The sequence below is a fragment of the Crotalus tigris genome, unplaced genomic scaffold (assembly GCF_016545835.1).
Source record: "Crotalus tigris isolate CLP2741 ecotype Arizona unplaced genomic scaffold, ASM1654583v1 scf7180000017764.6130737, whole genome shotgun sequence".
Taxonomy (NCBI): domain Eukaryota; kingdom Metazoa; phylum Chordata; class Lepidosauria; order Squamata; family Viperidae; genus Crotalus; species Crotalus tigris.
The window spans coordinates 1,633,816-1,651,274 of record NW_024096618.1 but is presented as its reverse complement, the minus strand read 5'-3'; the positions used below and the strand labels follow the sequence as shown (position 1 = coordinate 1,651,274).

The window sequence follows — 17,459 nt, the reverse complement described above, 5'->3', positions numbered from 1 at the left end:
GTTGTATTACAATAGCTAGTTGTATATTTTGAACATTAGCACTTGTAACATAGGCATTTAAGATCTATTGTTGCATTGCTTGGGATAGAAGCATGATAAGTCCATATCTTTAATGTTTGTTGAATCACTTTTATCCATTTCAGCCTTTTAAATATACCAGCAAACATTTTAAACACCCAGTTTAGGGAACCAGTAATACAAGGTTCCATCCAGCAATACCTGTTTGGCTAGTATACAACACGAACTTGTCTTTAAGTCTGTATCGCAAGTTTGTGCTGAATTCTGGAAACGTTGATTCATGAGTAAGATTATACAACACTGAAAAATTACCAGGTGCAAGTTTCACTTTTATAATGAGCTTTCTGTGCGGTCTTTAAACTCAACATTTTAAATATAAATCAGATGAATAGCTACGCCGGTATAAGAAACTAGTTGTGCCTCTCTGCCGTTTCACGGATCAAGACCTTTTTCATGTTCTAATCTAGGCGGCTAAAAGCCATTGTTACTGTTCAAAGGCAGCCTTATTGAGAGGAATTTGCTTGTGACCGAAATAGTGATGCAAGGGCGGGCAGGGGGAGAGCGATGGAGCCGCAGCAACCCAGACAACGGGTTAAAAAGCTCCTCTGTTCTGTTCTCCAAAGTCTGCCAGTCAGCCCTTGGGGCTGCTGGCCCTGGATTCTCCAATTGCAGCGGTGGGGGAGGGGAAAGGGAGTCAGCTTAGGCTGCCGTTTCGACCAATTAGCAAGCAGCCAACCGCTTAGTCCAGCCCCCTCCCAACTCTGCAGCAGAACGGCTTTCCGTTCTTGTTCTTCGGCTGCCTCTCTCGGCCTCCTTTCTCTCCTGCCATCTTCCGTTGCAAAGCATTGCTGGGAACTGCATGTGGGTGACGCAGCAGCATTGTTTGCAGGCAGAGGAAGCTTCCGCTGAAGGGTTCTGGAAGGAGCATGCTCTGGCGAGGCAGCTGCTCGGGCTGACAAGAGTTGTAAAGTGGCCAGTTTCACCGAAATCCTCGCCTGGAGAACGAGGATTGTACGGGAACAAATTATACCTTGAGGGGGAAAGATCGAAACCGAAGCGGTAACTGGGCAGATTAGAAAACAAAGAGACTAGGAAACTTCCTGCGAGACTCTGGGCAGCTTCAGTGGAACGGAGCACGCAAGGTCAGACAGATCCGGAACTGTGGGGCTGGGCTCAGGATCGGGAGTGGACTTCTGCTGAACGAGCGGATTCTCGCGTTTTCGTGGAGAGCGTGCGATCGAGGTTTACCTGCGGGTTTTTCTTTCGGGGTACTTGTCTGCATTTGGGGTGGGGGGGTGTTTGATAGAACGGGAAATGCAAGGCCGTTTAAGTTTGGCTTTAGAGGGCAGCAAGACCCCATACTTCTGCAAGTTTGTCTGTGATGTGTTGGATATTTGAAATGTTCTTACCGTAGTTCCACAGTAGTTTTTTTCTACCTCTTTTCGCTTGCTGCCCTCTATTGGGGTCTTTCTAAATGCCCGTGGGAATTGGTGGAACTGGGTGTTTTCGGCCTCTGAGCTTACACGCCTGACTGAAGGAGTTTGCGTCCACCCCCCTTTTGCCCTGAGCAGCATGCGTGTTCATGCCCTCAAATGCCGACCTTTCCTCTTAAAAATGTGCCGTAAGGAAGAGGGCGGGGCTTGGAGACTGCACGTTCTGCTGGGACTAGCCGCGACAGTCACTTCCTTCCACCCACGGTTTTTTTTTTTGAAGGGTGGGGAAACAGCTGCAAAGCTGGGTGGATAAAAATCCATTAAAAAATTAAATCCAATTAAGTTTTGTTAAAACACGCAGATTTTTTTTTTGAATAGACGTTTGATCTATATTGAAGTTTACATTCGCTTTTAAAATGAGTTCTATATTATCAACTGCTTTGTAACTTCCTAAAATAAAGCAAAAGTAAAAATGTAGATCTCATAAAAATTTCATAAAAGGCTTCAGTTCTGTTATTTAAATTATAAATGTTTAAGTGGATAATGGTTCTTGTCCTTTAATTGCTGTCCATGATGTGCACTAGTAAAAATTGTGTTATCAGTATAGCAATCCAAAGGATACAACTTTATTGTGACACACACATATGATTTTAATCCATGCAAGTTGCAAGAATACTTTTAATATATCTTTAAACCAGATAACCACCATCGCTTATTTATCTGATTGGCAGATTTTGTTAGTGATTCTGTATTATTGCTAAAGTGCCATTTTATTTTAATTTTGAAGCTCTTTACATATATCTGTTTAATTTTATATATGAGGTGGTTCTAAAATTTTAAACAGAGGTTTCTTCCCCTTGACTAGTCAGCCAAAGGTGAAAGGGAACATTTCTTTTTCCTGTCTTCTACTTTATTAGGGGGAAAGTATGATCTGCTTAAGGATTACTATTTGAGCTAAACAGTATGTATAATTTCTGTGTTGTAAGGAAATATTTTTCTTCCACAAGTTTCATGTTCACATTTAAACCACTTAAATTGTTGCTTATTTCTATATTTGTAAATAAAATGTGTTATCAAAATTCTTTCTTTGAATAGATTCATATTTGTCATTATATAAAGGTGATAGTCTGCATGATTACAGATTCAGCAGTAGGAAAACTCAGTTGTTTCTTTTGTTGCATATATGTTCATTACTTAGAGCAATCTATTAATCAGATGGATTAGAAGATGTGTTTATATTTGGTTTAAGTCCTCAGTGTTAGTTTCCCCTAATTCTTGGGGCAATTTTAAAGTCTCTCATACTAATAGACGTTTCACAGCAGAGGCTTCATATGGGAATATGAATTCCTTGCATTGGTAAATGCCAGCAAGAGCAAGCCCAGCCCATGCAGTGTTCTTTCCCTCTTGGCTGCAAGAAACACTGCACTCCCTGCACAAGGCAATGCCAGTAATGTAACCATAGTAACCCCAAGTAAATAAAGCACATCTGAAACGGCAATCAAGAGTGGGTGGATGTGGGGTGGACAGCAGAAGCATCAGAAATGAGGAAAAGCCATTTAGGAAGAGATGCAAAGTCACCTATGATTTTAGCCACGTGCTGCTAACACTGAGCAACAGACTGGTGACTCAGGTTATTTAGTGCTATATGAGAAAGACAGATGAACATTAAAGCAACGTTATTAGAAAAATTAGCCTTAATTGGTGTTGAATTTTAGGACCAACTTGTCTGTTTTAGGGTTAAAAGTAAGTCTAATCACAATAGTTCAGCATTGGTGCATTAGACATTCCTTTCTGTAACAGTATGGAAACAATAAAAATTGGATTGTGAAGAAAGTCCATATATCTGCACAAGTTTTTGTTTTTTTAACTGAAGATGGTATATGCTTTCGATAGTTGATGTAAATTAGGGGTAGCATTATGCAAAATCTTCATTAATATATGGGACTATTTATCTTTACAGTAAGTTACTGTAAGGATGAATATTAAAAGAATTTTAAAATTCTGTATAAAGTTTAAAGGTATATTTTTATTTTTTCTGTTCTGCTATAGCTATTGCTTGAAGAGTATTCAAACAGTGATCCCAAACTGGCACTTAGTGGAATCCCTATTGTCCAGTGGCCGAAGAGGGATAAGGTAAATAATGGTTCTCTATATTTGTTCTGATAACTAGAAAATTTGTGTTGAAAATACAAATCCTTCCATTATGTTGTTTTGTTAAATCCAGCCTCTTATTTCAGTTAAAGAACCAAGAAACAGACCCTTGCTGCTGCCTTTATTCCTACAAATGCCCATGACTGTAGGAATGCATTGCAGAAAATAAAATTAAGGATAATGTACGTAGCAGTATTTTTAAAGTGTTGATTTCTATCATTGCCAAAACCTAGACTTAGTTAATGATAAAATAATCCTGTTACTTAGACATCTTATTTTTCAGAGAAAACTCCTAACCCCTTTCCCTTTCCATGCATTGTTTTTTTTTTTCTGTTCCCATGTTTAGAGCTATTCTGCAATTGAATGTCTGTGCATATTGCATTGTGGTCTTTTTGAGAAAAAGAATCTTTGGTATTCTGTGAACCTCTAGATTTAATACTGTTTTTCCCCACTGACAGCTCAAGCTTCAGACTCGGCCAAAATTACGATTACCTGCCATCCCTATCACCAAGCCCCATACCATGAAACCAGCTCCACGACCTGCAACTGTGAGACCCACAGTCTCTCCTATAGTATCTGGTGCACGAAGAAGGCGGGTGCGATGTCGTAAATGCAAGGCCTGCCTGCAGGGTGAATGTGGCATGTGTCATTACTGCAGAGATATGAAGAAATTTGGAGGGCCTGGTCGCATGAAACAGTCTTGTATTTTAAGGCAATGTTTGGCGGTAAGTAATGCTACAGGAGAAAAATTGGCTATCTTTGTGAAAGAAGTAAACTTTGATTTGTGCAAATGAAGGGGATGAAGCCTGTGATTCTTTTTGAAAATATCCCAGAATCCAAATCCAAAACTCTCCTTGAAGTCCAGATAGAACTTTCTGGTATGATTTCTTGTTTTATTTTGTAGCCCAGACTGCCTCATTCTGTCACATGCGCACTTTGTGGAGAGGTAGATAAGAATGAAGATTCCCAGGAGTTTGACAAGAAACTAATGGAGTGCTGCATCTGCAATGAAATTGTTCATCCTGGCTGTTTACAGGTGAGGAGCTCTAAATTCCATATAGGCAACTTGATTTACTTTGCTATAAGAATGACACCAACATGAGTCATGTTGCAAATTATTGCCAAGTTTTCTTTCCTCTTTAGATGGATGGGGAAGGGCTACTGAACGAGGAATTGCCAAATTGCTGGGAATGCCCAAAGTGTTATAAGGGAGATGAGGCAGAGAAAGGCCAGGTAAGAAGTGATATTTTTTAATTGGTTGTGCATAGTATGCTGCTCTTGAGTAACAAGACAAATGTTACAGATAGTTCTTGACTTACAACCAAAATTGAGCCCAGAATTTATGTTGCTAAGTGAGAAGTTTGTTAAGTGAGTTTTGTCCCATTTTACAACTTTTCTTGCTAAATTTCTTAAATTAGTAACACGGTTGTTAAGTGAATTTTGATTCCCCATTGACTTTGCTTGTCAGAAGGTAGCAAAAGATGAGATCCCATGACCCCTGCAACCGTCATAAATATGAACTAGTTGTTGAGTATTCAAATGTAAATTACATGACCATGGGGATGCTACAATGATCATAAGTGTGGTAAATGGTCATGTCACTTTTTTCAGTGCCTTGTAACTTCAAATGGTCACTAAATGAACTGTTGTAAGTCGAGGACTATATCTATTTCATGTAGTTTTTATGACTGGGTAGGTGAGATTCGTGCAGCATCTTGGTTTATGTGTATTGAGAACCGTTTGCAGGAAGTGCATAGTACTCGCAAGTGAGCTTTTGGTTGCTACTGCGGAAAATATCTGCATCTATTAATGAGCACAAGAGATACTGTGCATTGTTCATAATAAGCAGATGGCTTCACAGTTTTGTCATATGACCTTCCTGGAATCTACAGAGAATTGGGTATATAGTAAATTATGACATTTTACCCAGGGGAGATCAGCATCCAGCTATTAAATAGTGAATACGTGACTGTGCAAAAGCTGCAAAGTTGGGCTGTTGCGCCTGCTACCCCCAACAAAGATCCTTCTAATGAAAACTATCCAAGGTGGTGATCCCTTTTTGAGCATTACAAGACCTATTTCCAAATAGGAGAATATTTGCCCTCTGGGTGGTCCTCCAATACTTCATTCCAGTCCTAAGTAACTCAGATTATAGTAGTAAGGAGTCCTTGTAGGAGCCTTTGATTATGACATACTGTTTGTGAAGTATTGTTCAGCAAGGGAAGAACTTGGCTCATACCCTGAATATTTGCTGGAGAATTAAATATTGTCAAGAAATGGTCATCTTCCTAATCTGTATGTTAAACTAGCAACTCAAAGAAGCTGTGTTTTATTTCAGTTTGGAAGAATAATTGGCTTGCTTTTCACATATGCTATACACTATTGAAACTTCCTAGTTACATTTGATACCTCAGCATAGATAGTCTTGAGCATATATCGCTTTAAATTTTGGTTAAATACGGTAAAATATACATTTGTATGATCACTACAGATAATTTGAGGCCAATTGGAAGAAGAAAATATATTGTATTCAAATGAATTAAAGGGTTTGTGGAAGAAAGGTGGTTCTGGTCACAGTCAGTTAAATTTATAGGACTCTCAACTCCCAGAAACTTTGGATGGTTAACAAATTGTTAAAAACATTTCAAATGTAACAAAACAAGAAATACAAAAAAAAAAAAAAAGAAGAAAGATGGCAGAAAAGAATTTGGATGGAAACAAGGAAGCAAAGGAGCATCAATCATCTCACCAAAGATCTGGGCAAAGGGCCATATATTGAGGGCCCTTTGAAATATCAATACAATGGGGGCTGTTTGAATCGCAGAGGTGGAATGATATCCCAGCAAACAGGTACTGCTACAGAAAAGGTACACTTCTGGGGACTACCAATCCTGCCAGATTGAATCAGGCCAGGCAGATAGTATTGAAGACATGTAGTTTTTCAAGTAAATTCTTCAAAAATGAGTTAGGGGGAAGTTACAACTCCATACAGCAGGGGTTCCCAACCTTGTCCACTTTATGACTTGTGGACTTCAACTCCCAGAATTCCTCAGCCAGCAGTCCACAAGTCATAAAGTGGACAAGGTTGGGGACCTCTGCCATATATAACAGATAGTGGAATGTGCTTTCCTTAAAAACTTGAAGAATTTATCATGAACAAATCAATTGCATCGTTTCCTGAACCTGGAGGCTTTGCTCACATCATTCATGTGTTAGTCATTCCCCATCTAGATTACCACAATGCTTCAACTGGTCCAGAATACAGCAGTACGGATAGTAATGGGCATTCATAGGTTTGCCCACATAGCACTTCTATTGTGCAAGCTGCATTACTTCCAGTTCATTTCCAGGTGGAAATAAATGTACCGATTATCATCTTTAAAGCACCATACATATGGCATGAAGCCAAGTTATCTGCGGGGACTGCCTTTACCTAAGGATATTTACTGTGTTTCCCCAAAAGTAAGACCTACCCCAAAAATAAGCCCTAGCTTGATTTTTCGGGATGGGCCTAATATAAGCCCTACCCACAAAATAAGCCCTAGTTTTGGGGCAAGGTGCACGCCTAAAAATCAAACGGGGGTGGAACCGCACCCTGCACCCACTTACCGTTGCAACCAGGCCTCCCATGAATCGACACCTGCTTCACCTTGCTGGTACTTTCCAGAAGGCTCTGATGGTGAAATGCAGGCCCGGGTGCGCCGCATGTGTCAATCCAGAACTCCATCCTCAGCTGTAGAAGCATTTCCTGAAGGCCTCTGACAGCAAATGGAGGCTGGGGGTGATGCGTGCGAGTGGTGGCGAGCAGCCACAGAAGAAGTGAGCCAGCTGGGCGGGACTGTCATTGCCGCCACTGTGAGGTAAAACTGTGGAAAAGACACCCCCTGAAAATAAGGCCTGATGCCTCTTTTGGAGGCCAAAACAAAATAAGACCAGGTCATATTTTCGGAGAAACACGATACTAGTCTGACCAGGTCAGATAGGTCAGGACGCTCCTGGTCCCTTTCCCCAAATACTGTCATTTAATGGGAGCTAGAAAGCATGTCTTTTCCATGGCAGCCCTTACCCTATGGAACATCTTGTCCCCTGAAGTTTGACAGGCTTCCACCCTTTTAGCTCTCTAAAGACCTGGCTTTTCCCCCAAGTATAGGGAGAGGATTCGATAATAGCACGTTAACAGGGATGGGCACCACATTTTTATTGTCGTAATATTATATGTATTGACCGGTTTTTTTATTATTTTTAAAATGATTTTATATGACTTAATTTTTGATCAAGAGCCACCCAGAGTTGGCTGAAAGATGGGCAGATATAGAAGTGTTCTAAATAAATGATGACTGCAATAATATAGGTCTTAATGTATTTCTCTGAGCTTCTCCCTAAATAAGATGTAATTCTACCATAGAACTAAATGTTAAGAAATTAATATGAAACACAAATAACATAATTTGCATTACATCTATAGATCCTTATGCTTAATCAATGGTCAAGGATGGAAGTCCAAGTTGTTTCCATTTTATTTCACAAAGGAAAAAAATACATAAGCTAGAAAGGCAATCTTTGTGAAGAACAGAAATTTTAATAATGCATTAAACATATATGTCAAAGGGTTAAAGCAGTAAAGGAACAACTTGAATCACTTTCATGAATATTACCAGTTACAAAAGGAGAAGTAAGGAAAGAATTTTGTGCTTTGCACTCTCTAATTTCTTGTCTGGGAATAGCAGGAAGGGGAAGGGAAAAAACAGAAAAGCAGGGTGGGGGGAGTGATGAGGAGGGAAATAAAAAAGTACTGCAATAGAAACCTGTGAAGATAAGGAGAAACAATGGAAAAAGTCAAGGAAACAAAATGAAAGAAAAGGCAAAGTCTGCTAAGGAAAAAACAGGATAAAAATAACGCTCTCAGCAAAAATACAGAGTCTTTCTTCTGTACTTATAATCAAGCATTCTCAAAACTCTAAAAATTCTATAGCAGCTATGTTTGCATAGCTGGTAATTTAGCAGGTTATTCCTGCTAAGGAATTGGCAACTCTTTTCACAGAACAAGCCTCTTAGGTACAGTAGTGTGTCCTCTTTCCTTTGTGCTTCCTTTTCTTCATGCTCCAGCCACATAACTTTATCTCTGCTTCCTTTCTGTGCACACAGGAAGTGAAGAGTGATGACACAGCCTGTCTTTTCTCCTTTTGCTCTCAATATCACACACTATACTGCTATCCTTGCACTTTCCCTAAGGGAAAAGAACACATTTAGTATTTTTCTTAATTGAAAGCATCAAGGTGCAAAGAGGAGTTCTCCATCTCTGCTGATACTTTAGTATACTAAGCGTTGCTCTGGGAACCCCAACCATCAACTTTTTAATGTAGTGTGTATTTCCCATTCTCATTTATTTTTCTAGTTTTAAAAAATGTAGGCTTCTGGTTGGTAACCATAGAAAATGATTTGATTATCATACTTATCCCTGACCTATAGTATTAATTGCAAGGCCCAATATTTAAATGATAACAATATCATTCACTTTTTAGAAACGGAAAATGGATGATGGTGATGATGACACAGTTCAAGCCAAAGTCTTGCGTCCCTTGCGTAGCTGTGAGGAACCTCTGACTCCACCACCCCACTCTCCTACCCCAATGTTGCAGCTGATCCATGATCCTGTGTCACCTCGAAGCATAGTGACGCGGTCCTCTCCAGGGGCAGGTCCTAGTGACCATCATGGTGCCAGTCGGGATGAACGCTTTAAGAGACGACAGATGCTTCGACTACAGGGCACAGAACGTACAGTTGTGCGGGAAAAGGAAAACAACCCTAGTGGCAAGAAAGAGCTTTCAGAGGTTGAAAAAGCCAAGCTTCATGGTTCATATCTCACAGTCACATTGCAAAGACCTACCAAAGACGTGCATGGCACTTCAATTGTACCCAAGTTGCAGGCTATCACTCCCTCCAGTAATCTGAGACACTCCCCCCGTGTGGTCATGCGCCAAAGTTCAGCCAGGACACCCCAGCGGGGTGGAGATGAAGAAGCAGCAGAGGAGGAAGAGGAAGATGAAAGTGCAGATGAAGAAGAAGAGAATGCTGAGGAAAATGGGGCAGCCAGGCTAAACGGACAGGGGGGCAGGGCATCAGATAGTGAGGAAATCTGGATGCAAAAGGAAGTGTGGATGTCTGTCTTCCGATACCTTACTCGCAAGGAGCTTTGTGAATGTATGCGTGTATGCAAAACCTGGTACAAATGGTAAGTGTACAGAAATTACTGCCAGAACAGCTTTTATCGCTCAATTTGGTAATGCCTTTATTTTTCAGTGTCTTACACAATCCATGCATATCCCACAAAAAAAACTTAGATCAGGTTGTATTTGCTGGGTCTCAACTGACAGATTTATGTATAAGCAGAAATGGGGATACAAAAAAGGAACAAAGATATTAATGCAACAATATTTATACACAATATCTAATGTGTACATATTGCCTCTATGCTCAGTGACAATTTGGAAAAAATGTACAGGTAATAAAGAACTGTTTTTGCTAGTAATAGCTAAGAATGGAATCGTGTTCATTGGAAGCATATATTCTGGACTGATCTCGTGTAATATTTTACATGTCTCAGTCTAGGCATGACTTAAATATGTTATAATATTCTAAGGAGAATGGCCATCTTGTGCATTTTAACTCCCTGAATTTTGAGTTTTGTGTTCAAGTGTTTATAAATCAAAGTAAAGATGTTTCTGTTCTATCAGCAAATTATATTTAAAGAACTTTGCTTTGATTCTTTGTTCATAGTCTTCTTTCAGTGAAAAAAGCTACCGTATTTTCCGGTGTATAAGGCGACCCAGCGTATAAGACGACCCCCGACTTTGGCGCCGAATTGCATGCCTAGAAAGTCGTCTTATACGCCGGAAACTACCGTAATTTCCGGTGTATAAGACGACTCGGCGTATAAGACGACCCCCGACTTTGGCACCAATTTCAACGCTTTAGAAAGTCGTCGTCATACGCCGGAAAGTATGGTAGCTGTGAGCTTTTAAGTACAGTACTTAATACTGGAATATGTAGCTATACACTGAGAATTTGTATGAGCTCACATTACAAATCTCTTCAACTGAAATATTCAATCTGGGTTTATTGCTACACAATTCTTTGGTCTCTGCATAAGTTTCAGACCTTCTTCGGTCTCTTTGTTGGGAAAAAACATTCTATCTCAACCTGCCACTGGAACTGGTTTATATTTCCCCTTGAGGATTCTCATCCATTGAATCCTTCCCAAGCTTTCTCTAAGTTTGTTGAAATTAGCTCTCTTAAAGTCCAAAGTTCTAGTTTGACTGTGTTCTATTGCTTGTGCTTGTATAATGTTGAATTCCAATATTGCACGATCACTCCCCCCCCCCCCCCAAGGTTCCTGTGGTTTCAACACCTTCTATCATTTCTTCTCTGTTAGTGAGAAGTCGAATATGGCTGATCCCCTAGTTCCCTTCTCTACTTTTTGGGAGACAAAGTTGTCTGCTAGGTTTATATTTAGGTTGAAGTCAAACAACAAGCATGAACCATCATTTTGACTTTTTCCAGTTCTCTGTCTTCATGCTTTGAATAAGATATTTTCATATGTAGTGAACATCCATCCATCTATCATCTACAGGGATTGGGAGGGAGTAAATATGTCAACAATAATCCAGACAAAATAGTTCTAATCACTACAAAGCTTCATAGATCCAAATGCACTGTTTGAAGGATTATTGTACAGCAGTGATCTAACTACTGTAAAACTTATCTTTGTAAATAGAAAAACTTAACTTTCACATATCAAAAATAAAAGCATAAATAAATATATATGGTGAAGAAATGGAAGACAGAAAAAAACAAGCTATATATCCATATCATACTTCAAGGTATATCTTTCCTATCTAGACTTTGTTTCAAAGAAAATATTGATCCACTACACTATGATAACCTTAGTCTTGCCCCAAAAGATAGCTGTTGCAGATTTGTCAGGAACTGTTTAAGTATATTAAGCGATGTAGGAAAGTATGTTCTATATCTAAGTCAATATATTTGATAGGTGCGGTGATAGGAGATTGTGGACAAAGATTGACTTAAGCAGATACAAATCCATCACACCCATGGCTCTTGGTGGTATAATCAGGAGGCAACCAGTCAGCCTTGACCTCAGCTGGACCAATATTTCTAGAAAACAGCTTACCTGGCTCATCAACAGATTACCAGGTAAATGCCTTTATCAAGTTGGATGCATCTTTCTGTCATAGCCTCACATTAAAGGTTCCCCATTGAACAGATTGCTCTCCTATGATAGTCGATCACTAAGATTGGTTGTGAATACATTTTAGGATTCTGAATATCATAATATAGCGTTCCTTTGCTTTCCCAAAGATAGCCATAGATTAGATTTGTTACTTGGCCTAACTCTTAATAAGTTGTGAGGCAAATGTTAATGGATTATCAAAGAAGCATTGTTCTTATAATACTGATATCATTCTTATTCTGTGGACCCCAGCAATGGTCTACTATTACCTCACACTATTTATAACCTGGAATGAAGGCTCAAAGTAGAAGCTTAGTAATTAGAGTCCTGGAATAACTATGGAAAATGATTTCCAAACAGATATGGGAAATTATATAAAATATTTTCACATGCATCTGTCTGTCTGTCTATCGTTTTTCAACAGGCCTCAAAGACCTCATCTTGGCAGGCTGCTCCTGGTCAGCAGTGTCTGCTCTCAGTACCTCTACCTGCCCCCTTCTCAGGACCCTCGATCTTCGGTGGGCAGTAGGAATCAAGGATCCTCAGATTCGGGACTTGCTGACACCTCCATCAGATAAACCCAGTATGTTTCTTTGTCATTTTCATACAGCAGGAATTTCTGGATAATTTATGGGTGGCAGACAGTTTGCTAATGAGTAAGAGATTTAAAAGGGGAAGTGTAGGGCTGAAATATACAATGTTCATTTTTTGTGCCCTTTCAATGTTATTATGTATTATATTATAGGTCAAGACAATCGCAGCAAACTCCGTAACATGATAGACTTCCGATTGGCCGGGCTGGATATTACTGATGCCACACTCCGGCTCATCATTCGCCACATGCCTGCGCTCTCACGACTTGATCTTGGTCACTGCAATCACCTTACAGACCAGTCAACCAACCTGTTAACAGCTGTTGGATCTTCCACACGAAACTCACTCACTGAAATTAATATGGCAGGTATGTGCACTTGCACTTTTTCAAAATACATCTCTGCCCTGGCAAGAACCACTAACCTGAATGGCCTCTAGTTTTCTGACCTATGGTTGCAGAAGAGGGCAATTTCAAGCAGATGGTGACTTCTTTTACTCCAAGTCACAAAGCTATGACATCTTTCTCCTGAACCCAAAGTCCCATGAAAGTCTGAGATGCTTATCTTCCATATTTCACGGGCTTTTCCTCCAGTCTTTATTAAATGTGGATATAGCAAAACAGTCACCAGAGATAAAAACTTAATCTGCATGTATTTGAACTTGGATAATATTCAATTATAAATATTTTTAAGAAATTCATTTGAAGTAGCATGTTAAAATTAAATTCCATATATAGTACAAGCATTTTACTGATTGTTGCACATCCACATTCAATAAAAAAATTGACATATACCCCAGGAGGAAAATAATCCTTAACAAAATGGTCATTCCATAACAGCTTGTCTAATTGCTAATTACGTCAGCTTGAAGAACTGTTCTGTTAGATGCTTAAGCTGATCTGGAGATCAGACTATATGAAAGATTAAGAACAGCTAATGGAGAATTACCCTTTAAATGTGTGCTTCAGTACTGTTGTGCATTTATATCTCTCCTGTTCTGTTAATATTTAACACATTGAAGAAGTGAGCATGAGAGCCAGTTTGGTGTAGTGGTGAGGGTGCTGGCCTAGAAACCAGGAGACTGAGTTCTAGTCCCAAAATAGGCATGAAGGCCAGCTGGGTGACTTCGGGCCAGCCACTCACGTCATAGAATTGTGGGGAGAATAGGTGGTATAAAAGGAGTGTTATGTTAGTTTGCTACCTTAAGTTACTTATAAAGGAATAAAGGCAGAATAAAATCGAATCAAGAAATGAATATTACATGTATCACACTGCCTTACTTTCCATAGGTTGCAATAAGCTCACAGACCAGTCCCTGCTGTACCTGCGACGCATCTCTAATGTCACTCTGATAGATCTGCGTGGCTGCAAACAGATCACCCGTAAGGCCTGCGAGCACTTCATTTCAGACCTGTCAATCAACAGCCTCTATTGCCTGTCAGATGAAAAGCTGATCCAAAAAATCAGCTAGAAATTTGCCACAGAAAGACTGAAGAGAAGGAAAAATCCCAGACAAACCCCTCTTGGAGAGCAGATCCTCCCTCAGTTTACCCCATCTCTACAGTCAGGAGAGATGCCAGCCTGATTGTGATCGCAATGACCCTCCTCTACTTGGGACTTCTGTAAACCAGAAAATCCCACCAGGCAGTTGAGTAAGTGGCAGCAAGAAGAGATGGACAATCGCTCTTGTTGGGGTACTTTCTCATCAGCTACATGCTCTCATTTTTGTAGCCACTTTTTCAGGGGGAACATGACCTTTTCTCTCCACCTTTTCTCCTTCTCATAAATCCTGTGAAAACAGATTATACTTCCTCATCAGATTATGGGAAACTTGACCTGGATAGTATAAAACAGGTGCATTTCTGTTCCCTGTTTCTGTACTGTCATGGTATACAATTTGTTACTAAGTCTTCAGAGTTACTAAGACTTGAGCGTAACTGCTCTTGCCCACCACATTCTGCTAAGCTTCCTTTTTTCACTCACCAGCAGCTGAATGGGCAGCTACTGCTTTGTGCTGATTACTCAAGAGCTGCAGTGCCAGCAGTAGGGATGCCTGTTTTGCGGTGAGGGTCTCTCTCCGTGTGCCCTCAGTTTAGCTCGCAGGCATCTCCCAACTTAAAGCTAGTGAGGGGATGGCGGAACTTTCAGAATAAGGGAGCCATGTTCTTATCCTAGATTATCCCAGAAAAGGGAGAAGGTGTCAGACAAGCATGTTCTACCTTTCCTGCTATGAAAAGATGGCAGCATTTGTGTAGAGAAAAAGCTGCAGTATAGCTTGAAGGCTTCAGGGGCATCCACTGGGATTTTTAACACCAGCAGAAATGGTCTCTATTGTTCCGTATGTCTGCTGAAATTAGCATTCTTAGAGATGCTGGCTAGAACAAATGCCTACATCCTGGGGGGTGCATAACTGTTGGCTCTTGAGCTGGAAGACGGGTTAATGCTCCATTAGCTGCCTCTCTTCCTTTGCAATGAATGGCCGGTCCAAAGAACTTCTCTCTTGGGCAGCAGAGAGCTTTTTGCACTTTAGAAAGAAAGGTAATATTTTGGATCCCTATTTTATTTTCCCCTGCTTGAGTGACTGGACACTCCTTCCAGCTGTCTGAGTTTGTCAGGGTTTGAATGCACACTTTGCACTCTGCTCTCTTCCCCATAGTGATAGCACAAATTGGACTGCCCTCCCCCTTGCCTCCCCCTCTGATCTTCAAATGGCAAAAAAAAGCAGCTCTCCAGTGTCTGTGCAGCAAGGGAAAGGAGGAGAGTGGTTGCAGAATTGGAAGAAGACCCAGTGCACCCTTGCTGCTGCTTCTGAAGCAATAAGGGAGGGGGAGGAATCCACCCATAACTCTCCAAATAGCCCAGCCTAATTGCATTGAATGCTGTGGCAACTGAGCCTCGGGGAAGACTGACTTCCCCTGCACTATTGGGGATGGGGTGAGGGAGATAACATTTAGATCTACTGAAATCCAATGGTTCCCCCCTCACTTCCATATGAGGAGCAGGCTTCTTTGCCAAGAGGACAATGCTAGTGTGATGAGTTCCAGAGTGCCTCAATATACAGGAGCTTTGCTGCAAATTGAATTTTTCTGCAAAAATGCCCACTGATCTCCTAGAAGTGGAAACTTTCTGCCTTGTTGTGTTGGCTCCTGTGGGAAAAAAAAATTGTAGAACCAATCTTTTTGTGCTTTTTTTTTTGTTTGTTTGTTTCCAAGAGAAAGGTGAGAATAGCCATAAATAGGAGATTCAAGTGCATCTGCCCAGATAACTCCCACATTGAGTTTTCTACACTCTGGGTATTTTGTGTTTTTGTTTTCTCAAAAGTGGGAGCACCTTCATAACTCCATGTGCATTGATCAGCCTGAGAAGTGCTGAACTGCAGCAAGTTGGCATAACAGGAGCATTAGTCTGGGAGGAATCTCGTCCTGCGGCAAGAGGGATGAAAAAGCATCAGCAGACTGATCGGGGAGGGTATTGTTGTGAGTTTAGGCTTTTATTATCCTACAGCCTTCTCAGAAATGGCCCTCAAATGACTGTGGCTTAAGAGACTTAAAAGTAATTGTGAAACTTCATTGCCTAAACTGATCACCACTTCAGAGGGCAAGTGGTGACACAAAGGAAAGAAAAATTATATATAAAATCACTTGGTGATTTAAAAAAGAAACAAAAGACAAACATGCTCCCTAAATAAAACTCCCTAAGAAAGTCACTATTGTCTAAAAGGGTTTGGTTGTTATTTTGTGTTTTTCTTTTCTTTGGTTTGTTTGTTTGTTTGTTTGAAGAAATGTAAATATATATTTTTTTGTTGCTAACTTAGAGTCAATCTCCAATGTTGTGCTTCAAAATTAAATGTAAGCATTAAGGGTAAAAGAAACCAAGTCTTGAGCTCTCGCGGTTGACATGTTTAGGGTTGGGGAATATTTGGGGCTAAAGGGGAGGGAAGCTAGTTGGGATTTTTCATTTTCTAATCATTTGCCAATAATGGTTTTAGAGAATCTTTCCTCAAACATATTACCACAGATCTGAGACACAAGTGAAAGGGGGAAGAAAAGATACCAGCCTCTGAAGGGAGACTTTGTTTCAATGGGGTGGATTTTGGAATAAACATTTCAAGAAAAAAATATGTGGGGTCTGCATATTGATTACCCTTGATTTCAGCTGCATTGTAACAGCATGAATGAGAAAACCCAATTATCTAATCCACTATGCATTTTTCCCTCCCACATTTGCTATCTTATGAATTCTGCACTATTAAAATGATATATACTAGCAATACTTTATCCAGAAAAATTTTAATATGTATCAGTAGTAGACATTTGCTCTATCTACATAACTTTGCAAATCTTAGTAATCTTATAGTGCATTCAAAATTAGCAGTTCTAGTAAAGGGCAGTAAGCTGCATACATAAAAATACTGAAACCATCTTTTCAACCATTTATTTTGTCGGAAAACTATAGCTTCCAAAATTGAAGCAAATGCTATCTTCATACTTTAAAGTACATTCGAGTTTATCAAAATTAGGAAGGCTAGGCTCAATATACTAGGCCAATACCTGTGATTTTGTTTACAGTACATCGATGGCAGTCGAACATATATGGAGCACACATCTTGGAATAAATATGCTGCACGAGCTAGAGGAGTTTATTCTGAAATGTTATAAAAACAGTGGAATATGGCCATATTCTAAAATTTTCTATCCGTATTTCGTACCTTATGACATTTAAGATTATAAATAATGTTTAGAGCCTTTATTTTCTTCTTGCTTTTTAATCTCTTTGAATTCTTGAGATTCTATATGAACTACAATCTGTTTATTTTATACAAAAGAGTAAACATAATATATTGTACAAGTAATACTGAGATCTTGATGTCTTCTGGGTACAAGGTGCTAATTAATAGGAATTGAAATTATAAATATTTAACATGTATTCTGGTGGGATGTAACACCTGCATGCAGTCATTACGTATAGATTAGTCATGCTGATTTGTTTTAATTCATGGTGCTTGTTCCTATC

At 39.8% G+C, this 17,459-nt stretch overlaps 1 protein-coding gene across 5 annotated transcripts in view; it reads left to right on the top strand.

The window, feature by feature from the left end:
* The window catches only part of KDM2A (lysine demethylase 2A), an 86,563-nt gene extending 69,999 nt beyond the window's left edge, over window positions 1-16,564 (top strand). For 2 of the 5 annotated variants that reach the window (XM_039341059.1, XM_039341058.1), the window contains exons 14-22: window positions 3,501-3,584; window positions 4,061-4,327; window positions 4,507-4,638; window positions 4,746-4,835; window positions 9,125-9,834; window positions 11,653-11,816; window positions 12,278-12,436; window positions 12,599-12,814; window positions 13,736-13,917. In XM_039341059.1, coding sequence (XP_039196993.1) covers window positions 3,501-3,584; window positions 4,061-4,327; window positions 4,507-4,638; window positions 4,746-4,835; window positions 9,125-9,834; window positions 11,653-11,816; window positions 12,278-12,436; window positions 12,599-12,814; window positions 13,736-13,917 — 2,004 coding nt within the window. Of the gene's footprint in view, window positions 1-792; window positions 1,287-3,500; window positions 3,585-4,060; window positions 4,328-4,506; window positions 4,639-4,745; window positions 4,836-9,124; window positions 9,835-11,652; window positions 11,817-12,277; window positions 12,437-12,598; window positions 12,815-13,735 lie in introns of those variants that run through there. The other 3 variants (XM_039341061.1, XM_039341062.1, XM_039341057.1) reach the window with 3 other exon arrangements.
* Window positions 16,565-17,459: the final 895 nt, after the last annotated feature.